This window comes from Pelodiscus sinensis, chromosome 28, assembly GCF_049634645.1.
Source record: "Pelodiscus sinensis isolate JC-2024 chromosome 28, ASM4963464v1, whole genome shotgun sequence".
Taxonomy (NCBI): domain Eukaryota; kingdom Metazoa; phylum Chordata; order Testudines; family Trionychidae; genus Pelodiscus; species Pelodiscus sinensis.
In genome coordinates, this window is record NC_134738.1 from 8,679,254 (window position 1) to 8,703,933 (window position 24,680).

At 48.1% G+C, this 24,680-nt stretch overlaps 1 protein-coding gene across 4 annotated transcripts in view; it reads right to left on the minus strand.

The window, feature by feature from the left end:
• Window positions 1–7,121: 7,121 nt before the first annotated feature.
• Window positions 7,122–24,680, minus strand: part of DPYSL2 (dihydropyrimidinase like 2) — a 91,756-nt gene continuing 74,197 nt past the window's right edge. For 2 of the 4 annotated variants that reach the window (XM_075911075.1, XM_075911072.1), the window contains exons 9-14: window positions 23,570–23,726; window positions 23,234–23,375; window positions 21,554–21,724; window positions 15,032–15,211; window positions 12,139–12,316; window positions 7,122–10,146 (exon numbers count right to left, since the gene is read on the minus strand). In XM_075911075.1, the coding sequence (XP_075767190.1) occupies window positions 10,055–10,146; window positions 12,139–12,316; window positions 15,032–15,211; window positions 21,554–21,724; window positions 23,234–23,375; window positions 23,570–23,726 (920 nt within the window). In that variant the 3' untranslated portion in view covers window positions 7,122–10,054. The remainder of the gene's footprint in view (window positions 10,147–12,138; window positions 12,317–15,031; window positions 15,212–21,553; window positions 21,725–23,233; window positions 23,376–23,569; window positions 23,727–24,680) is intronic. The other 2 variants (XM_075911071.1, XM_075911073.1) reach the window with 1 other exon arrangement.

A 24,680-nucleotide genomic window follows, 5' to 3' on the forward strand; every position in this document is an offset into this window, starting at 1 on the left:
AAGCTGAAAGCGCTACGGGGAGCACGGGGCCAGCGGGGGATTCAACCAGTTCCCTGCTGGCCTCCTGCACCCCGCAGTGTTTCAAAGCGGCAGTGCCGCGTGGAGCCCAGGGTCAGCTGAAGTTTCCAGCTGATCCCAGGCTCCACATGGCACTGCCGCTTTGAAGCACCCTCTTCTCTTCCCCTCCCCCTTGCTGCCTCTGTCTGATAAGAGGCAGAAAGGGGGTGGGAAGTGACTAGTCAACTAGCCTGTCGACTGTCCAATAAGCATTTGCTTATCGGCTAGTCGATGAGTCGTTCACATCCCTAGAGGGCCTAGGCCCAGCTGTCTGTTGCTGCAAAGAGGTAGGTGAAATACAGGGGGTCTGTGAGCCAGGAGGGAGACAGAAGGCTGTTTCTGTTGCAGCTGAGGACTGACAGTCCTTGTTAGAAATGTGCGTCGTTTGGCAGGTTAAGGAGCCTGTGGTGGGTGGTTCACCTGGACATGGTGAGTAAATGTCACAGGGAAGCTTCCCACATCCACACCAAGCGACAGTCACCAAGCGAGCGCAGATTTCTCTTCCCCGGGGAGACAAGCCAAGAAGCCAAAACAACTCTCAGGCTGCACACAAAGTTCTCTGCACAGCAGGCAAATGGGGCCATCCCGTCTTCTGAATGGGAAAGACTAGAATGTCTCTGGCCAGCCAGATCTTTCCTTTTCCTTCCTGTGACTCAGTGTGCATTCCCCGCACTGAATCAGGTGGGGTTAAAACCCTGTGGGGGGAGGAAGTCCCGCCCCTCTACCCAGACTGGGCATGCTCCAAAGCTGGAGCAGCATAAAAGGCAGTAGCACAGTTCTGTCTGGGCTGGCCACCAAAGGAGAAGGACCTTCACCATGAGCACCGGAACCATGCCCACCAAAGACCCAGACAGCAGGAACCAGGAACCCAGGAGACTGTGGCGAGCTACCAATGCAAGAGGAGCCTCAGGAAGAGCTAGCTGCAGGGGAACCGGAGAACCCAGGGACCACATGGGATGCGGCCCCTCCAACACAGTAGAAAGTGACCCAAAGAGGGTGTTGGATGGTATCTCCCACCCAGGTGAGCTCGGCGTGTTTTGGTCAGATTCCCTGCTGAGCAAGTGGTAGAACACTCTGCCACTCACAGAGCTCTAGGTTGGGACCCGGTAGAGTAGGGTGGGCCCAGGGCCCCCAACTTATTGACTTTGCCCTGAGTTAAAGGCCAACCCCGTATTGACTTTGGCCACTAGGCTGTGCCACCCTGAGTTAAAAGGCCGTACCATAGCGTGTGTCTAGACTACAGGTTTTGTCGACAAAAGTGGACTTTTGTCGACAAAACTATACCTGCATCTACATTGCTGCTGAGTTCTGTCGACATAACGTAGACAGAACTCAGCAGTTTTGTCGACGGTTGTAAACCTCATTCTACAAGGAATAACGCCTTTTGTTGACAGAGTTCTGTTGACAGAAAGCGTTATTGCATCTACACTGTCATGTCAATAAAGCAGCTTGCTTTGTCGACAGAACTGGATGTAGTCTAGACGCTCTTTGTCGACAGAAGCTTTGTCGACAGTATCTGTTGACAAAACTTCTGTCAACAAAAGCCTGTAGTCTAGATGTACCCTTATTGACTGTAGCCTTCAGGCTGTACTGCTCTAGACAGAGTATTGACTGTATAGACTGAGAGAGGCAGACAGCAACCCGAGAGATGACTAGGCAGTGGCCACACCTCTGGGTACTTGAAACCCAAAGACAGGATGTTCATACCCTGTGACACATGGTGGAGAATGTGGGCAAAATCCAAGACCTGCCCAGAGATCCAGGTAGAGAGAGTGGGACAGGGAATCCCCCTTAGTCCCTGTAACCGAGGAAGAGATGGATACGGAGACATTCCTGCAATGGACAGTAGAATGTCAACAGCAGCAATCAACCCCACACCAGCAGCAGACACAGCTGATACAGCAGCTAACCCACCAACATCAGCTGCAAATGATGCAACAGCAGCAACGGCAACAGCAGCTGCTCTGGGAGCTAACCACGCAACACCAGACCCAGCAGTAAGGCCTACGTCAGCTGATAGCTGTGCTGCTACAGCCAAGAGCTCCAGCAAGCCCCATTGCCCCGGAGGCATGAATAGGAGACACTGGACTAGGACTGCCCATTCAGCTGACAAAGAAGGGGCCCAGACACGACCACAAAGCATTTTTGGCTACCTTTGAATGGGTCGCTATAGCCGCTTGTTGCCCCCAGGAACACTGGGCTATCATATTAACCTCTTACCTTACAGGACCCGCACAGACAGTATATCGCAATGGACTTCAGAGAGGCAATGGAGTATCCATGAGTGAAAGCAGCCATATTAGACAGTACCAATATCAGCCCAGAGACCTTCTGGCAGAGGCTGTTTGAGGAAGGGTACCCCGCTGGGATATGGCCATGAGCTTTCGCCCAAAGGATCAGGGAACGCTGCTAGAAGTGGCTGAACCCAGAGGGCTTAACCGGACCCCAAGTCACAAAGATACTAGCCCTGGAACAGTTCATAGAGGCACTCCCCATACGACCCAAGGAGTGGATGCAGCGACTTCGGTCAGCCACACCGATGGCTGCGGTAAGCTTGATGCAGGATTACCTAGCAACAGAAGAAACTAGAGCCTGAACTCGATGGGCAGAGAGCCCAAGGAAACGAGAGGGTCCAGGGTGAGGGAAACCACAGAAGACAGAACCGTTGGGGTTTCCACGCACCTATTATACCCAGCAGGCCGAGACTCACAGGAAAGAACGCCAAAGAGCGGACACACACAATTCCACCAGAAAAGAAAGACCTCCACAAGGGGAGAGAGGCACACGCAAGGACGATTCACGATCCATAGGCCCCCGAGATTGGTGTTGGGCCAAAACTTTTAAAGGTCTCAATTCTGCCTTCCTCCTGTTCTTTGTGCCCTCCTTCCTCCAGCACGGCACTCCACCATCTCTGTGCATCTAGAGCAGAAAGAATACATATTCACCAGCAGTAGACAATTTTCTACACTCTGGGTCCTAGTGGTGCCCCCCAGAGTCTGGCACCTGAGGTGGCCACCTCAGTTTGCCTCATGGTAAGGCCAGCCCTGCAGACCTGGAAAATTGGTGATCCCTATGGTAATGGAAGACATGAAGGCCACCACTCTAGAGGACTCCAGCTGCAGCCAGACCATTACACAGGAAGGCCTCATGCAAGACCTCCAGCTAGTTGAGGAGACACTCAACCTCCAATGCACCTATGGCAATGTGTGTCCCTACCATACCACCCATGAAAATTTTGAGGGCCAAGGCTGAAAGGGAGCTCCTGCTGGTAGGTGTGGGCCCCCATCTGACATACCTAGTGGTATTAGGACAAGACTGGCCCATGTTTCAAGAGGTTGTGAGGGAGTGTGACTATTACCCCACAAGAAAGTGGCAACCTAGGATTGCAGGAGAGAGGATGCTGGGGCTTGCCATGGAGACAGACCTTCAAAAAGGATCCACAATGGACCCAAATCCAGGTGAAAATATGCCAGAGGAGGATGTCCAGCTAGAGTCAGCAAGGGACATAGACTTCCTGTAGGAACAAAGGAAATACCAGACCTTGAGCCGATAATGGGAGCAAGCCACCGGTCACGACACAGAGGAAAAAGAGGAAACAAGACACCTCCAGGGGCCATGCTTTGAAATTAGAAAGACCGACTATATTGGATGGAGGCGGACTCCCAGACATGGGAGGAGATACACCAGTTAGTGGTCCCCCGGAGGCTACGCTAAAGCTCCTATATTTGCCACATGTCAAATGAGCATGTTTACAGTGGGAGATCTCAAGTTACAGTGGGGGAGGCCTAGGTTGGATATTAGGAAAAACTATTTCACTTGGAGGGTGGGGAAGCACTGGGATGGGTTCCCGAGGGAGGTGGTGGAATCTCCATCCCTAGAGGTGTTTAAGTCTCAGCTTGACAAAGCCCTGGCTGGGATGATTGAGTTGGGATTGGTCCTGCCTTGGGCAGGGGGCTGGACTTGATGATCTCCTGAGGTCTCTTCCAGCTCTGTGATTCTAGGACACGTAGGTAACGGAAAGACCCTCCAGGGAGTGGCACGGAGGTTCTTTTAGCCTGGCATACACCAAGTCTGAGACTAACGTGCTTCATGCCCAAAATGCCAACAAGCTGGGCCTAAGGGCGTCCTCAAGGCCCCACCCATACATCTATTGGTCATAGATGTAATGGATTGGGATGGACCTTGTCGGACCATTAGAGAAGAGCAAGATGGGGAACAGATTCATCCTGGTGACAGTAGATTACACAACCCGGTATCCAGTCGCTGTCCTACTTCGAATAGCAACCGCAACGCATATAGCAAATGAGTTGGTGAAGGTATTTGCCAGGGTGTGGATACCCAAAGAAATCTCGATCGATCAGGGTACCAATGTCTCATCTGATTGCAGAGTTGGGTCAGCTCATGCACTGTCGGACCCTCCAGCCATCAGTATATTCCTCCCCAGACAGGTGGATTCGTGCGATGATTTAACACCATCCTCAAATCGATGCCACGTAAGTTTGTAGAAGATGACCCACAATATTGGAACATGCTCCTACCAGCCCTACTCTTTGCTATAAGGGAGGTCCCTCAAGCCTCATAGACTTTAAGGTCAGAAGGGACCATTATGATCATCTAGTCTGACCCCCTGCACAGTGCAGGCCACAGAATCTCACCCACCCCTCTTAGAATAATCCTCTCACCTATATCTCCGATATTGAAGCCTTCAAATACTTTGAAGGTCCCAAGATGCAGAGAATCCTCCAGCTGTGATCTGTACCCCATGCTACAGAGGAAGGCGAAAAACCTCCAGGGTCTCTGCCAATCTACCCTGGAGGAAAATTCCTTCCCGATCCCAAATATGGCGATCAGCTAAACCCTGAGCATGTGGGCAAGACTCACCAGCCAGACACCCAGAAATTCTCTATAGTAACTCCTATCATCCCTCCATTGACCTATTTCCCACTGAAAATGAATGGTCAATTAGTTACCAAGATCATATTATCTCATCAACCCTTATCATAGAATCATAGAACTGGAAGAGACCTCAGAAGGTCATCAAGTCCAGCCCCCTGCTCTAGGCAGGACCAATCCCATCTCAATCAACCCGGCCAGGGCTTTGTCAAGCCAAGACTTAAACACCTCTAGGGATGGAGACTCCACTACTTCCCTAGGTAACCCATTCCAGTGCTTCACTACCCTCCTAGTGAAATAGTTTTTCCTAATATCCAACCTGGACCTCTCCCACCACAACTTGAGACCATTGCTCCTTGTTCTGCCATCTGTCACTACTGAGAACAGCCTCTCTCCATCCTCTTTGGAACCTCCCTTCAGGAAGTTGAAGGCTGCTATCAAATTCCCCCTCACTCTTTTCACTTCTGCAGACTAAACAGACCCAACTCCCTCAGCCTCTCCTCATAAGTCATAAGCTCCAGCCCCCTAATCATTTTGGTTGCCCTCCGCTGGACCCTCACCAATGCGTCCGCATCCTTTTTGTAGTGGGGGGCCCAGAACTGGACACAATACTCCAGATGTGGCCTTACCAACGCCGAATAAAGGGGAATAATGACATCTCTTGATCTGCTGGCAATGCTCCTCTTAATGCACCCTAATATGCCATTAGCCTTCTTGGCTACAAGGGCACACTGTTGACTCATATCCAGATTCTCATCCACTGTAACCCCCTGGTCCTTTTCTGCAGAACTGCTACTTAACTGGTTGGTCCCCAGCTTGTAACTATGCTTGGGATTCTTCCGTCCCAAGTGCAGGACTCTACATTTGTCTCAACAGGGTTTTCTCCCTTCAATCTCCTTTAGGGGACACAACCCCTGATCATACTTGACTTATCGAGGGTGGACTGGGAGACTCAGGAAACTCGGGTGCTCGACCCCACTCAATATGTGCTCACCCTGAATTAAAGGGTCACCCCTATAGATTCTGACCACTAGGCCATGCCACCCTGAGTTAAAGGGTCATGCCTTACTGACTGTAGCCATTAAGATAGGGCAGTGACACTCTAAGGGATGCTACCTTTCAACTGAGGTATGAAAGCAGGGTCCCTCCAGCCCCTGTAGAAGTCGGACATGTCCTGCTTCCCTTCCGCTGATTTCCACCTCATGTGCCAAGGAGCAGGAAACCGCCAATCCCAGGCTGCTGAGGAACGGGGTGAGTGAGCTGGCACAAAACCAGTGGGATTGCACCACTGACCTGGCACGCAGGGTTCCGTCGGACTCCGGCCTGGGATCTAGTGCAATGCCGAAATTGCACCGTCACTGCAGAACAGTTCGACAAACCGGCCCATTCAATTCAATGGTTCATCAGCATTTTCCCAGCCCACTCGAATGACTTTATGCGCCTGCTTCTCTCTGGGGCCGTACCCCACAAAAGGCCTGTGTGGGCACACGCTGGAGGCTTGAGAGCTGTGCCAGCCATGTTAATCGCTTTGGATCCCCCTTGATCAAAGCAGATGGCTTCAGATCATTGGTCACTGCCTCACTATGTAAACATAGAGTGTTGTTTTCAGACAAACAAGTGGGGGAATTCACACTTCTCTACTTTGCCAGATGCTGTGTTTATCAGACACCTGGTATGAAAAGTCTCTTAAATATTGGAGGGAATTTGCCTGCAAAAGAGGCTCGATCAAGTTCTGTGAAGACAAGTAGTCTAGTTATCCTTAGATGCTAATTGTAGTAAAACTATGCAGGGTGCAATGGTGCAAACTATCCCTTACTCACACGACTCTTAGGCCACTAGAGCGGAGATTGATTTGTCTGGTGTTTGATTTAGCAGGTCTAGTTAAGACCCGCTAAATCAATCATCACAGACTCTTCAATTCATGGCTTGCCCATTGAGAGGACTAGCATGATGGGTGTGTTTGGGAAATTCTTGGTGGCCAGGACTCCATCCCACAGCCTCCCTTGAGCTGTGACTGGTATGTTCCAAGGCACGTGTGGCATGGGGTGTATACTCTGCTATTGTCAATCAGCCTTGATGTCAGACAGAACAATGCCAGTCTATACCAGCTGAGATCCCCACCCCACATACACTCACACAACACGGATCCCTCAAGAGGCACAAACATCGAGTGGAACCACAACATTTTGTCTTTATTACGCGTTCCCATGGTAATATAACACAACTGGTAAGGAATAAAACACAAGACTTTTGGGGTGGGGTCTGCCATTGAGACAATGGTCAAATATCAGTACTTTTTGTCTACACACATGATCAGCTTTAGCACTTACAGTTCCTCCTCTCATAGTTCACAATCACAAATCCAAGGGTTAAATCCAGCTAGCATTAAATCCTACATTTTTTTAAGAGCTTCAAGTCACTGCGGTTAATTGTCAGTCTTATTTTTCTTTAAGCATTTACATATGACATTCATTAAACGGACACAACGCAAATGAGCTCCCACAGAAAAACATGCTTACATAGCCTGCAAAAATCTTTTATTTTTTTCTCTTTGTAATGAATGAATAAATCTACCTGAAAAGTCAGTCAGTGAAGGGGGAAAAAAAGAACAAGGAAGACTCAAGTGAATACTGAAGAGCTGCAAATGTTTCGTAAAATTGAAACGACTGTTTCTTTTTTCTCCCCAACTTGTTCAAATTTATTTCAACGTACAGGTGGAAAAAACCAGCTGCAGTATATATTAGGTTTACGATTTACTTCAACAAAAAAGTGCAATCTCTTTTACGAAGAACAAAAGACCCAAGAGTTAAACCAAAATCAAACGTGGCTGGACAAATAAACATACTGACCTATTTTTTAAGGCTGATATTTTTGAAGGAGTTAGATGTTGAGATCCAATAGGACTTAGGTACCTAAACTGCTGTAAGATTACTTGGAAAATCCCAGCTTTGATACATTACAAAAGCAGACTTGGGTTTTAGTTTTTAAAAGCCTGCATATATCTATTTTCCTTAAGAACCTAGAAACACTATTTTACCTGTTTTTAAAACACGGAAAAATAAAGTTAATGCACATGGGAAAATGCAAACAGAAGAAGCAGATGCCACCCACGAATACCAGGGGACACAACGACAAGGTAAGTGAGGTAATATCTTTTATTGGACCAAGATATTGTCTCAAACACCCTGTCTCCCTCATATCCTGGGACCACCGTGGCTCCAACAATGCTTCAGGGGACAAAAAGGTGGCGAAGGCAAATGCTGTGACAATGGGTGAACGTTACCCCCTGTGCAAAGAACCAGCTCAAGGCCCCAACCCCTCAAAATACAGCTTGAGTAGGACTTAAATGGTGCATATGAGCCAACTGCCCTCTGGATCTGAAACCAGGATCATCCATCATCTGAGCTAAAGGATCAGCACAACCAGTCCCCCCAAGGTGTCTAACTCTCGCTGCTTTCCAAGGGAGTTAGGCACCTAAAAACCTTTGACGATCTGGCCTGAGCTCACAGGAACTACGTATTCTCTATATGGAGTTTGGCGAGTAGATAAGGACAAAGACCTACCACTGAGTCAGGGTGGAATAAATATAGGCCTTTTCCTGGGTGTTTGCTTTAGGGTGAAATTTGCCCTTGTGCCGTGACCTACTGTATAACCATTTCCAAATCACCAGCAAAATCCTAACATAAATCAGCCTTGCTACCACCAGCTATGCCTCTGACCCTGGAAATGGAACTGCTATTCTAGGTTTCTGCTAGGGGAGTGAGGGCATCTTTACGTGATACTAAGGAAGATTCTTTATCTATGATAAGAGTGCTCTTCTCAGTTCTGCTATTCATCTAATCCTCAAAGAGGAGTGGCCACTATTCCCTGTAAGCTGAGCTCTTGGGCAGATGCCCAGGAGAGTTTTAGGTGCTACTCAGCACCCACAGCCAGCAGTGTGTGTTCCTATTGGTGGTGCACATCCCCACATGACTCAGTGCACACAACAAAATTTATTCTGCACCTGGATGGAAAAATTAGAGGGAATATTGGGAGCGGCTATTGAATTTAACATACTGCCAAATGAACTACTGACTAAAACCTCAGCTCACGGCACTTCACCTCCAATTGGAAAGCCAGGGTTTCCTGAAACTGTTTCAGAACTTCAGCTGGTGTCAATTAAGTCTCATCTTTAGTGGAACTAGGATGATTGACACCAGCTGAGGGCCTGTGACATTTTGAGGGAGATCGGAGCTTAGCTTTGAGGCCTACACGTGTCTATGAACTAACAAAAGTATCAAGGGCTGGCTGAAATGATGCTATGAGAACTCCCTACAATCAAATGATTGTGATGATGGTGCTGGTGAAGGTCAAAAAGCAATGACACAAATGAAGCAGGGAGGGGAAGAGAGAAGGGGGCAGGGATGTCCACTCTGAGATAAGACTCCGCCAACACAATGGGACAAAACAATAAAACAAAATGCAAATGACACTCAACTTGTAAAATTTCCTCCAAGATCCAATTTGCAGATAAATCCAGAAGGAAAAACAAAATCTCCACCCGAACGGATAAGAGGCTATTTGTCAATTTCTAGCACAGGTTCCTATCCGTAACAACACAGATTGGTCGTGATGGGGGAATGCTGATGTAAGTTTAGCCTTGTATCCCTCCATCCTTATTTAGCTGTGCTGTTGCAGGTCAGGACCCTAAGCAATCTGCAATTTAAAACCCCTTGAATTACGGCTCTGTTGGACGTCTCAGAAAGCAATTTTTTTTAAAAGGCAGCTCCCGGGAAATTCACTTTATCCTTCCTTTGTCAAAAGAAAAGATGTTTAAGGGGGAACGGAGGCCACACCTCAAACACCCTCTTGAGAGTGAAGTTTTGCATGTCCAGCGTGTCAGATGGCGTTTGTTTCTTTGACTGTGGAGGGATCGGGGGAGAGGTGGGAGTGAGTGGGCTGACAATGAAGAGGGCAGACCGAGGGGACTGAAAGTGGCACCCTAGCGGAGCCCCACGGTGGTTGCCCGCAGTAACCGTCACAGGCTCTAAAAGAATCAAAAGGGTCTCCAGAGACCCCGCCCCCTCCCCTGGTCCGCTAGGCGGCCTCAGAGGGATTTCGTTTCTTAACCCAAGCTGGTGATGTTGGCACGTCCACCAGGCGGCGCCACGATGCGCTGAGTGGTGCGGCGGGGGATGTTGTCATCGATCTGGGCACCTGGAAGGAGAGGGAGAAGAGGCCATGTCAGTGCAGGGCTGGAGCGGAGTAGCTGTCAACACAGTAACATAGACCCATGACAGGCCCAGTCATCTACGGGCCGCGTTCAGGCCTGGGGCTAAGAGGACGCAGCTCCTCTGAAACCGATGCCGTCCTCTTAGGCCTCAGGTTGAATTAAGCCCCCTGGTCAAGTTCCTCAAAGGTAAGTAGGCACCTAATTCCCATGGAAACCAACGGATTTCCTGCCATGGGGAAGATTTCTTCTTAACTAGCCACAAAACAGGCAGCTGCTCTGTGCGGTGGGGAATCACGATGCCCCGCTGAATTGCTCTAATCCAAACCACCAGCGCTCTCTAGCGGACTCAGTCCTAGTCCTCTCTGCTGAGGCGGCCCCATTAATTACCATGCTGGGTCCTGAGATGTAGATTAGATTGAGACCTTTAGAATCCTAGGGCTGGAGAGGCCTCAGGAGGCCAGGCCCCTGCCCAAAGCAGGACCAACCCCAACTAAATCATTCCAGCCAGGGCTTTGTCAAGCCGGGACTTATATCTGGAGATTCCACCACCTCCCTAGGGAACCCATCCCAGGGCTTCTCCACCCTCCGAGGGAAACAGTTTTTCCTAATATCCAACCTAGACTTCCCCCACTGTAACTTGAGACCGTCGTTCCTCCTTCCGCCATCTGTCCCCACTGAGAACAGCCTCCTTCCATCCTCTTTGGAACCTCCCTTCAGGAAGTTGAAGGCTGCTCTCAAATCCCCCCTCGCTCTTCTCTTCTGTAGACTTGGTGGGGGTCTTATGAACCGGTTCTTCCCCAACAAGGGTACTGAAGAACTTAAGACTCTTAACACTTTAACAATGAGCTTTTAACACTTCCCAGCAGCCAGCAAATCCTTCAGCCCATGCTGCTTCCTGTGGCCCCCCAAGGAGCGTGGGGCCAGTCCCCTTCTGGCCCTGCGTGGCTTCTGCTTTTGAAATGTAGCAAGAGCCCCCACAGAAGCGGCTTCAGTCCTCGCTCACGCCATTTCCCGCTGTGCCTCTACCTCCCCTACCCCCCGTGGAGACACTGATAGAGGGTGGGGAAGCGACTAGTTGCATCACTAGTCAACTATCCAATAAGCTTATGCTTATCAGATAGTCGATTCGTCGCTCACATCCCTACTCCAATGTCCACCCTACAATTCTGGGCTTCTACGTATGTACTTTTACTTTACTCCTCTGAATTTGGCCTCCTCTAAACGAGTCACTGACATAGGCAAAAAAAAAAAAAAAAAAACCCAAAAAACTCTTAACGTTATTTCCTCTCACTTTTGTCAGCAAATTTTGGGTTTTTATTGAAAAAAAAATCAATCGATTTTTGTTGTTGTTGACAAATCCAAAAAAGCTGAGTCAGTTTTGGCATTAATCAAAAATCTTCCATGCAGGAAAAGTTAATTTCCTGATTGGCTCTCAGCTTAGCAGGAAGATCCAGAGAAGAGGCTGCTTATTTTCCAGATATTGAGTTGCTCTCTCTTTGTAACTCACCATTGAACCCTCTCTTCCCAATTCAGGAAAGATCTTTTCTGCCTTGCTCTGGAGTACATGGACGAGAGCCCACACGCAAGGTGTACAATAGCATAGCTCCACATAATCTGGCTCTGCATGCCAACTGCATGCACTTCATGGATGAAAAACCTCAGCTATAGATATTGCAAGATTAAAAAGTGAAATTTACGAAGCGCCAGATCCCCATCTTGCAAAGTTCTGGACCTACCTAACTTGCATTCTAGCTTGGGGACCTGGCCTTTGAAGTAGAGGGAGAAATCGAGTCCTTTGCTTTGGCACTGAAATAAATCAAAATTCTAGGAGGGCTTCTATTCAGATTTTTCTTCTGCTATGAAATTAATCTTGCTGCTGTAAGCCCTCTCAATCCCTGTCTTCCCCTGTTATTACAACCGAACCCCCGGCCCCACAAGAAAACAACCAAGATTTCAACGTAATAATTTAGCCATACATAAGTATGTACCAGACAAGCTAAATCCAGACTGGTGCAGGTTCCTGACAGGTGGGGCCTGCTGTTTGGCTGGAGACGTCTTGGCCGAGGATGCTGGTGTGACAGTCTTCGGTGTCACAGATACTTCGCAGACGGGCCCGTCGTACAGGCCCCGAGGGACGCCCCGCAGCTCAGCCAGCTGGAAAACACACAAGCAGTGAATCTCCAAACAGCACAGCTAAAGGCAGCGTTGGGAGGAGACCTGAATGGGGGCCAGATGCCGTCAAGTCTGAGACGTTTGAGTCAAGGTCCAGTTTTCTCCCTGGAATTCAAAACCCACATCTCTGCATGGTGCTGCTGCCGACTGAAAACTACGTCTGTTCGACAGCACAAGTGAAAGGGAGACCAGCCTTTAACCCTCCAGCTGCGATAACTTACTTTACATTGAATTTAATTTCACTCACTGAGAAAAGGCCAACCAGACCTGGAAAGGAAATCAATACTTCTGTAATGACCACAGTATCCCAAAATAATGGGATTTCATATTAACCTTCCTGGGCCTCCAGTAGTATAAATCAGTGCCTTCAAAGCTTTGCCATCAACATTTTCAAACACACCATTCATAAAGAAGAGTATCATTTGCAAGGACTACTTTAACAAAGTATAATCACAGGCAAACAGTAGATCCTATCCAGCAGAGGGCGGTGTTGCAGATACGCCAGTACAGCCTGGATTATTTCCTTTTGTCCTTAAAGATTCCGACAAGTTAACCAACACGTACAATTACGTTACTGTTCCATTTTGAAACAAGCACTCTACGGGTCAGATCCTCAGCTGGTGTAAAACGGTAGAGTTGGGTTGATTTCCATGTAGCTATGCTGACTTCTACTGATGCAGGAGCTCTCTAACGGCGTCTGTTTGGGCTCCACGTACCTTTTCAGCCTCGAAGACCAAGTCTACTATTTTTCAAAAGCAGAAAATGTTCTCACTATATTTGTTTCAATTCATAATAGAAGGTCAGGCTGGAAGGAACCTTCAAGGCAAGTCCTCTGCCCTGAGGCAGGACCAAGTAAACTTAGACTACCCCAATAGATGTTTTGTCCAGCCTGTTCTTAAAACCCCCAACAATGGGTTTCTAAGAGCCTTCTTAACTATCCTTATTAGAAAGATTTTTTCCCTAATATCTAACCTAAATCTCCCTTGCTTCAGATAAAGCCTATTACTACTAGTCCTACCTTCAGTGAAACTGGAGAACAACTGACCTTTTTATCAACAGCCCTTAACCTATTGGAAGACTGTGATTAGGTTCCTCTTAGTATTTTCTCAAGACTAATTGTGTTCAGTTTTTAACCTTTCCCCATAAGATCAGGTTTGCTAAATCTTTTCTCCTTTTTGTGGCTCTCCAATTTGTCCATCTTTCTTAAAATGCAGTGCCCAGAACTTAATGTGGTACCAAGTGAGCCTTCACTATTTCTGAGCAAAGTAGGACCACTACCTCGCATGTGCTGCACACAAACACTTCTGTTAATTCACTCCACATTTTTAGCCTCTCTCAACAGCATCCCATTCAATAGGTGCTCCACTTTAACCCCTGTTCCTTGAGCAGTACTGCTGCCTAGCCCGTTCGTCTTCTTTTTGTAGCTGTGCATTTGATGTTTCCTGCCTACGTGTCAACTTACTACATTTAAATCTTTCAAAACTTGAATTTAAAGCCAACAAAGCTGTAAACTGAACTGCAAGAGAATCAGAGGGTGTGTGCCTGAAACAAGTGTGACTAGCCTCGTTTCACTGTCTGAAGATGGATTAAATGCAAAGGAAACAAAGCAAACAGTATAATTAGTGCTTATTTTAAAAGTGTACATTTTACTGGATGATAATTAACTTAAATACTATTTATATACTTTTTTCTTCCTACTGTGACAGAATGCTAGTACCTTGTAGAAGCAGTTATTCTGCTCACTCACCCTGCCAGACAGAACAAATGCTTCTTATTATTTTTGCTGTCCCTCTAAGAGTATGTCTACACTACACATATTTTAGCAACACGGCACTCCTGCCAAGAAAGCACTGTTCATACTAGTGCCACAGCAATGCTTTTAGGATTGTGGGGAAGGAGCTAAGCATCTGTGATTGCCAGTGTAGACAAAAACTAAGAGAAAGGAAAGTTAAGAGTAGACATGGAGGTTCTGTAGGGATAACCAAGTTCAAGGTGAGGCTTAAGGGGTATGGAATGGCCACCAAGATTAATAAGACTGGGACTTTTCAACTTGGAAAAGAAACTACGTAAGGGGCGGATGTGATAGAGGTGTATAAAATCATGACTGGTGCGGAGAAAGTGAATAAAGAAGATTGATTTACACCTTTTCATAACACAAGAACTAGGGGTCACCAAATTAAAATAATAAGTAGCAGGTTTAAAACAAACAAAAGGTAATAACTTTACACAATGCGCAGTCAACCTGTGGAACTCCTTGCCAGAGGATGTTGTGAAGGCTAAGCCTATTATAGGGTTCAAAAAAGAGCTAGGTAAGTTCATGGAGGACAAGTCCATCAATGGCTATTAGTCAGGATAGGCAGGGATGCTTTCTCTAGCTTTGGTTTGTCAGAAGCTGGGAACGGGCGACAGGGGATGGATCACTGGATGATCACCTTTTCTGTTCATTCCCTCTGGGGCACCTGGCATTGGCCACTGACGGAAGACAGGACACTGGGCTAGATGGACCTTTGGCCTGACCCAGTCTGACTGTTCTTATGTAAGTTCATAGTTTAGAAAATAATAAAAGCCAACACTGGGAAGGAGGTCAATTTGGACAATACCCACAGTGTTTCCTATGAAAGAAGTAGCATGGGGGTGTTTATCAGCCCCGTCATGCAGAAGCGTCATAAACTAACTTGCATTCGCTGACATACTCACCCTGCTCCTGGCTTTAATGCGCTTGTAAACAAAGTCAGGGAATGGTTTCCTGGGGATGTACCGTCCGGAGCCCTCAGTTGCATGGAGGTTGCCGTCTTCCAGCACAATCTTTCCCTGGCTGATAACCACCAGCGGAGACCCCCGGCACTCCATGCCTTCGAAGATATTGTACTCCAGCGACTAGGACAAAAAGACGACATCAGGACAAAGTGTCCCCCCCCATGCCAGGTGCCATGTTTTACATCTAGAGGGAATATCCCTCCCCCCAGTTTTTTAAAAATAGTGATCCTTGCTGATTCCCCCATGTAGAGTTCAGGTGGGAGACAGGCGACACTACTGATACACCCATCCTTAATATATGCGGTGACATCACATTCATCTGTACTGCTTTTATGATGAGGCTAAAGCCTAAGGTCTCTATTCACTGAGTACTGCATGCATTATCAATCATATTTGTATTCTACTATTGCCAACAAGTCCCAACTGAGATCAAAGCCCTATTTTTTTCTAGCTGAAATGCACATCTGAGAAGAACGTTTCGGTGCAAGGTGAACAAGCTATGAGAATTTGCTAGAAAAAGGGCACTGATGTTGCCTTTTCGTATTGTACGGTTTTGTCTTTAGACAATAAATATGACTAAGTTTCATTATTTGGTCTTCTGAACATTTAAGAACAAACGAGTGTAGTCAGACAATTGGAAACAGTTTTGAGTCTCTCATATGCGTCGTAAAAGCATACCGCACATCTACTGCTAATTCAATTAATGCTGCATTTTGAGGAGCTCGTGTCAACGTTTTGGTTGAGTCGAGGACTAGGGCAATCTTATTTTACTCTAATAGGATTGCTCATCCTTAATTAATGGGATTTGAAATATTTCCCCAAGGGGCTGGGTGGAGACACACAGAGTTGTTCCAGAAGAAACACTGGTAAATGCTCCAGCCCTTAACAGAACTGGCATGGAGGCTCCACCAACATGTTATTTGGGAACAGTTATTCTTGTGATCCTCTCTGAGGGAAATAGCAACTTGATCCAAGTCACTTTTGCTGAGTTAATGATGGGGTCTGGTCTTTAAGTGGGTTATAGGTTTCCCATTAGTTAGAATGGTGGTTAAACAAAAAGCAAACGGGGTCCCGTCTGCAAAGGGTTGTGGTTCCACTGATGAGGGTCTGGATAAAAGCCCAGGAATTAGGTTCGGTCTGAGCACAAAAAGATTCCCCCTCTAACTTGAATGTTCCCTTGCCAGAGAGTGGCACAGCTGTGAACGCCTGGAAAATGTGGTGCTCTAACGAGCCAGTGCCCCAGAATCACAAGCTCTGGTTGTGCAGCAGCTACAGCGTCTCCTGCGTTTCACACAGGCCTGGCTTTTATCTTTAAGGAATTGCTGTTCCTTGTATTTCAAAGTTTCCTAATCAGTCTGCACTTGTATCACTTTTGCCTCCATTACCAAGAGCCTAAGAGGTGCTTCCGATGCCCAATAACTAACAGACGCTATGCAGGGCACGTTTCCTACACCCAGAAAGCATAATTTTAGGGCAAATAGGGGCAGGGGCCCGACAACCAAACAAAAGAGCATTACAATCAAGTATGACACACAGCAGTCACGGTTCACCACTGCCTAAAGTCTGCACAGCATCTAGTACACTGGGAACATCAGAGACTTCCTATTGCTTCTGTAACCCAAACATGAGACGACAAACATCTAAAGAATCTCTCTATAACCTCGTCCTCCCACGCACCCTCCCTTTTTATAGCCAAGTCAGAGGCCTTGGGCTCTCTCTTTACTGAGTGTTTATACAGCGCCTAACATAACTGGGATTTGAGTCCTGCCACGGCAGCCTCTAAGTCAGCGCACCCTTTATCCTGCCTCCCTCCCCCTGAGGGCCGGGACTAGAACTCACCACCCTGCCTTCCGCAGGTGAACGCCCTATCCCCTAGGCCAGGATGGGGTGGCCAACCTGTGGCTCCAAAGCCACAGAAGTTACTATGCAGCTCCTTCCATAGATACCAAATCCAGGGCTGGAGCTACAGGTGCCAACTTTCCACTGGGCTGGAGAGTGCTCCCTGTTCACCCCCCAGCTCTGCCCTAGGCTCTTTCCCCCTAGGATCCTACCACTGAGCTTGTCACACCCATGCTTCCCCCCCCTCCAGTGTCTCCCACTAAGACAGAGCTGAGCACAGTGGGCAGGAGGAAAAGGAGGAGGCGGCACCGATCGGTGGGGCTGCCAATGGGCGGAATATGCTGAGTGTGGTGGTGGGGAGGTTGACATAGAATGGTTGCACTTTGGAAATGTGCATTGGTAAATTCTGGCTCCTTCGCAAGTTTAGGCTGACCCCTCCCCCTGCTCTAAGTGGTATTGTATTATCAAAAATTAGTGCCTCTTGGAAGTCTTTTGAAGCAATAAACGTGCTATTTGGAAATGAATGTCTATTTTATGTACTGCTTGTACTTCTCGGGACATGTTCAACAGTGGGTCGGAGGAGGAGTAGATATCTGCATGAAAATTAGACATCTGTAGCTTTACTTCATGGTTTGTGCTGTTTGTCTTCAGTTGAAGTCTCTCCCATCTTGACTTTTTAAAAGGTAGCTTTTAAATCTCTTAATTTTAAAGCTTTTAACTGGGGCTCAGGTTATCAAAGGGTGCATCTACACAGCAGGGCTTACCTTGAAATAAGCTATGCAAACAGAGCGACGTCAATTGCGTAGCTTCTTGCAAAATAGTTTATTTTGAAATTGGGAGCATCTACATAGCACTTATTCTGAAACAGAGCACTTTTCCTCTGACTTCCCTTACTCCTCGTGCAACGAGGGTTACAGGAGTCAGGATAAGAAGCCCTCCAGCTTGACAGTATTTCAACATTATTTCGAAATGCCTGCCTGCTGTGTAGACACAAACTAAGTTATTTTGAAATTCCGCTAGTTATTTTGAAATAATGTGGCCGTGTAGATGTACCCAAAGGTAGTTTCACTACCCAACTCCCATGGATTCCAGAGTCATAGGCTACTAGAACTGGAAGGAACCTCCGAAGAGCATCAGGTCCAGTCTCCTGCACTCATGGCAGGACCAAGTATGATTTAGATCATCCCTGATAGATGTGTCTTATAAAAGTTTGTGTGTTGTAATGTGAAACTCAGACTCTTTGTGGGACTCATTCACGACCTCAGCAGGCAGGGGTCTTTGGCGCTACATGCACAAGCTTCTGCCCTATGAGCTCAATGCCAGCTAAACAGAAGCCAGGGTGGCTCAGTCCCAGACTAATGCTCAACCCACTAGTCAACACTGCCCCCCCTCACATATAAACTAGCTCTGGTGGGAGCTCAACACCTAATGGGCATGAGGGCCTCCATCTGCCGGCCTGATATGGCACCTTCCCGCAGCCCTGCTGTTGAGGACATCTTTAGGACGTGCAAGGTTCAATCATGGAGTTCTCGATTGCCAACAAAGCCAGAAATTCCCAAGAGTGCCCTAGTAAGGTGCAGAATTCCCACTGAAAGTCAAGTGCGCTTGTGCTCTTAAATCACTTGGTCTTCTGAAACTTTCCCTTACATGGGTCTGGTTCTCCCCTGCTCTACACTACCAATACCGACGGAGCTGGCTAGAGGGATGGAGCTAATTCTGATTATACTGGTGTAAATCCATGAAAAATCAGGCTCTGTGTTTTTGTGATATGGACACAGGCCTTTTGGGAACCCACCCAACTCCCACCACATAAACAAAACCCATCAGAAGGGAAGACTGGCCAGATGCTACTTACTAAAGCAGGATTTGATCCAGTCCATTATAACCACCTTGGTCTACTCACACTCTGCAGGCTTTGTTTTATCGAGGATCTTTCATCCACTATAAAGTTAATGGCCCAGTTACCAAATTAGATAGCGTTAAGGAACAGGAAAGTAAGCCAAACTAAAAAAAAAAAAAGCTTTTGTGCCCAGGGATCCAATGGGTGAGGGCAAGTTTGCTGCCTCAGCAGTGACATGAATAAAGCCATTCACGGAAAACACACAAGGAGGTTTTCCAAGGAAACATTCCCTGTGTTTATAGCCAACAGCTAAGCCAGTTGCAAAGAGACCCACACGGGGGTTGCTCTCTCTCCTGCACGACTGACATTTTCCAAAACGTTTAATTTAGTACTCAAGACCTCCTCATTCAAATGCTGGAGCGCATACTTAAGGAATCCTAGAATCATAGGGTTGGAAGAGACCTCAGGAGTCCAACCCCCTGCTAAAAGCAGGACCAAGGAGCTGGATTCTCTGCTGCAGTAAATTAATACAACTTCAGCAGACTTCTTCCTGATGGATTCCAGCTCACAATCCAGCCCACAGACTTTCAGGCCCGAAAGAACTTCTCTCATTTATCTAGTCTAACCATTTGAATCTCACAGAGCGCAGAAATCCCACAGCAAGCGTGGAAAGTCCTGGTTAAACTCGACTGTGTTTTTAATGGGCAGTTCAGTCTGCAAAATGTCAATCTGCCATTCAAACTCTTTGAAGTTCAAGCACACGCTTGAATCCTGACATTTGAGTCCACCCGTTATAATGACAAGGGAGCCATCAGCAAAATTTAAGTCTCAAAAACCAGCTCTAATGTGCTCACCTTAAGGTTTCAATTGAACAGTGTCCTACCAAGTGACATATTGCAGCAGTAGCTGAAAAATGGACCCCCAGGATCCGGAGTGTCCTAGGGTTGAGATCAGGGTTCCCAGTCCCATGTTCATGGGGCAGTGAACACTTAATTGCCCCGTTGCACTAAAGGTTCAGCTACGGCAGAGCATTCACATAGGTGGTCTGGTCTCAGTGGGACTCTACAGTGATATTGACTCTGCTTTAAAGGATGGGGCTCTATGGCCAATTTTTATTTGCCCCTGGAGTGCCACGGAGTAATCAGGAGTCAGAATCAGGTGTGTGTAAAAACATTCGCAATTAATGGAAAAATCAAGGAGAGAATGCTCAAGGAATCCATGTTGAAGTACTAGGAAGAGAAGAAAGTGATCAGGAACAGCTCCCATGGATTCATCAAGGGCAAGTCATGCCTGACCAACTTGATTAGCTTCTATGATGAGACTCTGGGGAAGTGGATGGATGTGTTATACCTTGACTTTAACAAAGCTTTTGTTACGGTCTCCCACAGTATTCTTGCCAGCAAGTTAAGGAAGTATGGATTGGATAAACGGACTCTAAGGTAGACAGAAAGCTGGCTAGACTGTCAGGCCCAACAGGTAGTGATCCATAGCTCGATGTCAGGCTGCAGGTCGGTTTCAAGCAGAGTGCCGCAAGGATCAGTTCTAGGGCTGGTTTTGTTCAACATCTTTATGAATGACCTGGATGAGGGGATGGATTGCACCCTCAGCAAGTTTGCAGATGACACTAAGCTGGGGGAGAGGTAGATACGCTGGAGGGCAGGGATAGGGTCCAGAGTGACCTAGACAAATTGGAGGATTAGGCCAAAAGAAATCTGATGAGGTTCAAATGGACAAGTACAGAGCCCTGCGCTTGGGATGGAAGAATCCCAAGCACTGATACAGGCTGGGGGCTGTCTGGCTAAGCAGCAGTTCTGCAGGAAAGGACCTGGGGGTTACAGTGGATGAGAGGCTGGATATGAGTCAACAGTGTGCCCTTGTAGCCAAGATGGCTAATAGCATATTGGGATGCATTAGCAGGAGCATTACCAGCAGACCCAGGGAAGTGATTATTCCCATTTATTCAGCACTGCTGAGGCCACATCTGAAGTACTGCATCTGATTCTGGGGTCCCATTACAGAAAGGATGTGGACATATGGGAGAAAGTCCAGCTGAGGGTAACAAGAATGATGAGGGGGCTGGAGCACATGACTTACAAGGAGAGGCTGAGGGATTTGGGCTTATTTAGTCTACAGAAGAATGAGGGAGAACTGATAGCAGCCTTCAGTTACCTGAAGCGTTCCAGAGAGGCAGGAGAGAGGCTGTTCTCAGTAGTGACGGATGGCAGAACGAGGAGCAATGGTCTCAAGTTGCAGTGGGGGAGGTCTAGGTTGGATATTAGGAAAAACTATTTCCCTAGGAGGGTGGTGAAGCGCTGGGCTGGGTTCCCTAGGGAGAGGGTGGAATCTCCATCCCTAGAGGTTTTTAAGTCCCAGCTTAACAAAGCCCTGGCTGGGATGATTTAGTTGGAGTTGGTCCTGCTTTTAGCAGGGGGTTGGACTCCGAAAGTCTCTTCCAACCCTCGGATTCTAGGATTCCCTGTGAACAGCAGGAGCGCTAAGAAAATTATGGAGAAAGCTAGATGAGAACGCTCACTATGGACAGGGTTGCCCAGGGATGTGAAAAAGTTGACACCTTGAGCTCTGTAGTTACTCAATTTCACCCCTCCTATAGATGAGACTACATCGGTGGGAGAATTCATCCATCAACCTAGCTCCTGGAAGCCTCCGTGCCGCGGCTCTCCTGGCACCCAGCTGCAGCCCCAGAGCTGTGCTGTAGCGCAGACATGCCTGGAGCTTGGTGCAGAAGGGAGGATAAGCCGGGCTCAGCTGCAGAAGGTCCTTACTATGTTATGAGTCTTGGCAGAGACTGTCTTGATACTGTCAGGATCCCAGATGACAAGGTCAGCGTCAGAGCCCACCGCGATGCGGCCCTTCCGCGGGTACAGGTTGAAGATCTTGGCGGCATTGGTGCTGGTCACAGCCACAAACTGGTTCTCGTCCATTTTACCAGTCACCTGGGGAAGGAGCAAAGAAACCACTGCATCAGCAAAATGCAAACCTGCACTAACAGCGCCTCCTGCTGAAAGCAGCCTTTTGCTAGACATAGATTGGTTCCTAGTGGATGGAGGAGGTGGCTGGCTTTGTATCCATGTTACCTATTAATTGTTATAACCACCACGCTCGGTTAATATCTTTCCTTCCTTCCTAGATCTAAAAACACTCATTCTTATTCGCAGGGGATCTTAAAGCACTTTTTTAAAAGCAAAGGAGGTCACTGCTAGTATCCCTATTTTACAGATGGGAAAACTAAGGCACGGGGAGGGCAAGCAGCCTGCCCAAGGTTACCCAAAGGGCCAGCAGTTATCCCAAGCCAGTACAGTATTCACTAGCTGACACTGCCTCCCGATCGCAGTGCAAACCTTAAACAAGCAGCACCCCACATGCCAGTGGGATGAGTTTATTAGACAGTTTACGGATGAGGAATCGGAGCAGCACAGAGACACAGGTGGAAAGGACTGCATCTCCCCAATAAGGGCTGGAGAATTTTAAGACAGGTTTTAGTTTCAGATTCAACCCCCTGAGAAAGTCCCTCCCCCACCAGGATCCTGCACTTGACCCCCGTGGAGCCCTAGTTGGGACAAAGCCTGAGGGGACATGCAAGGAATTAGCGAACGAGACCCAAGAGCTCTACTCTAGGGATGTAAGCGACTGGTAGACTAGTGACTCGACTAGTCGCTTCCCCCACTTTGCTGCTTCCATCAGAGAGGGGCAGCAAGGGGGGGAGCAGGATCGGGTGCTGGGGGGAGCGGGCTGAAAAGCCAGTTCCCCCCAGCACTGTGTCTGTGGGGAGAAGGGGCAGTGGCGCAGCAGGAAACAGGGCTCTTGCTGCACTTCAAAAGAAGCAGCGCTGCAGGGAGCCGGGGGTGAGCTGGGGATTCAAACAGTCCCCCGCAGGCCCCACGCTGCCTGCCTTTGAAATGTACAGGAGCCCCGGTGGCACTTTGCTTTTGAAATGGACAAGAGCCCTCCCATGACCCGCAGGGGGCTGCTTGAGTCCCCCACTGGCTGTGCTCCCCGCAGCATTTCCACCTTTGAAATGTAGCAAGAGCCGGCAGGAGGCTCATTTCAAAAGCGGAGGCGCCTTTATCGACCAATCGAACAGCTGATGCAAGTTACGTCGACAATTCAATTAGTTGATTAATCTAAAGTTAACATCCTTACTCCACATGGGCACTTGGAGGCTGCAAAGCAGCCCACGAGATGCTATTACGGATGCTCTTAGAGTAATCTCAGGGCTGCTCTAACTCACACCAGCCCCTTATAACAGCCCAGAAGTGGGAGGGTGTAAAAGTGGGCACCTACCTCTAAGTAGAGGACAGACAACTCTCATTAGAGCCTGTTTTAAAGACCACTTCTGCTATTTTTTGGTTAGTGGCCTGTCTAGATGCTAAACAGAGAAACCAGAAGGGGGGTTAGACACGTAACCCGCCTCCTCAGGGAGAGAATGGATCCGAGGGACATACCACAGCCTTATCCCAGACGATGGACATTCTTTCTTCAGTCCCATTGGTTCCTTCAGGGATCAGGGTGAAGTTGTCCTTTCCAACAGCTTTCTGGGCAGTGTTGAAGGTGCAGTGGGCACTGCCAGTTACCTGGAGGTCTCCGCTGAAACCCAAACACGGCGGCAATTACGTAAGAGACTTAATCTTCGCCGCAAATTAGCCGCTCAAGTCCTTAGAGCCCAGGGCCTTCTGCGTCAGAGCTGTGACTCCGCGAGCAGGCAGCCCGAGGCGGGTACCCAGAGGCAGAGCACGCGGCACAGGCGTGGTGTCTACAAACATGCACCTTCTTCTACTCACCAAGCCAGCAGGGAGTTGAGAAAATCAGGTGTGGTAGGGTCAGGACTCAGTGGTGGGGAGGTGACAAAGGCCGCTGCCTTGACCCAGTTCTTACTCCAGTAATGAGACCCATCGGTTCCCAGGCTTGCTGTGATGGGCTCCCCATAGACCACGGTGCCTGTGGGGCAGGAAGACACCAAGAGGACAGCGGTAAGCACCACACCGCCAGCAGAGCAACGTGCATCTCTTAGCAGCACCTCCCTAATTAAGAGAGCTCAGGGAGACAACTTGCCCCTAAGGATCCTGTATCTACAGCAGCATTTTCTGCACCTTCCCCTGAGGCAGCTGGTACTGGACACCAAGAGAGGCCGGATACTGGCCCAGATGGTCTGAAGCAAGATGGCAGCTCCATGCTCTCTCCTGCTGTTCGAGCCCAACCCAATCTGTCATCTCAAATGACGAGCCGCCAGGTGCTAGAAATGCCCCAAACCTAAGGCCGGTGAAATCAGAACCAACACAAACCGCAAGGTTTGGCCAAAAATATTCTCGGAAACAAAATTCTGTCCTTATTAATCCACCCCACAGTATCCTGGAGCGTATTCAATGTTAACATGTCATCGGTATGGACAAACCGCCCCACCCTGCTAGTGGAAAACCACAATGTAAATAACGAGGCCTGTGCTGTTTATGAAAGGCATATTTGCTGATAAGAGGACAACTGTATACATTTCCACTGTGTCATCTGCTTGAGATATCATCTTAGATCAGTGTCACTGGACACAGGGGTGTGGGTACATGCTCCCTCAGAAGTACTCATGCTACCATTGCTTGCTGTTATATTACTGAAGACCTACATTTTTCACAAGTCCCTGGTGATTTTGAGTGCCCAGCTTGAGAAACCTTAACAACAACACCGCCCCCTACCTCTTATATACAGCTTTTCCTCAGTGGCACTCAAGGACCAGTGTCATCATCCATTTTACAGATGGGAAAACTGAGGCACAAAACAGCAACATGACCTGCCCACAGTCACGCAGTCACCAGTGACAGCAGAGCAGGAAACAGAGCCCATGTCTCCTGAGTTTCAGTCCTTTGCTCTATCACTTCTTCCAGACTCTCAGATTTTCAGAGT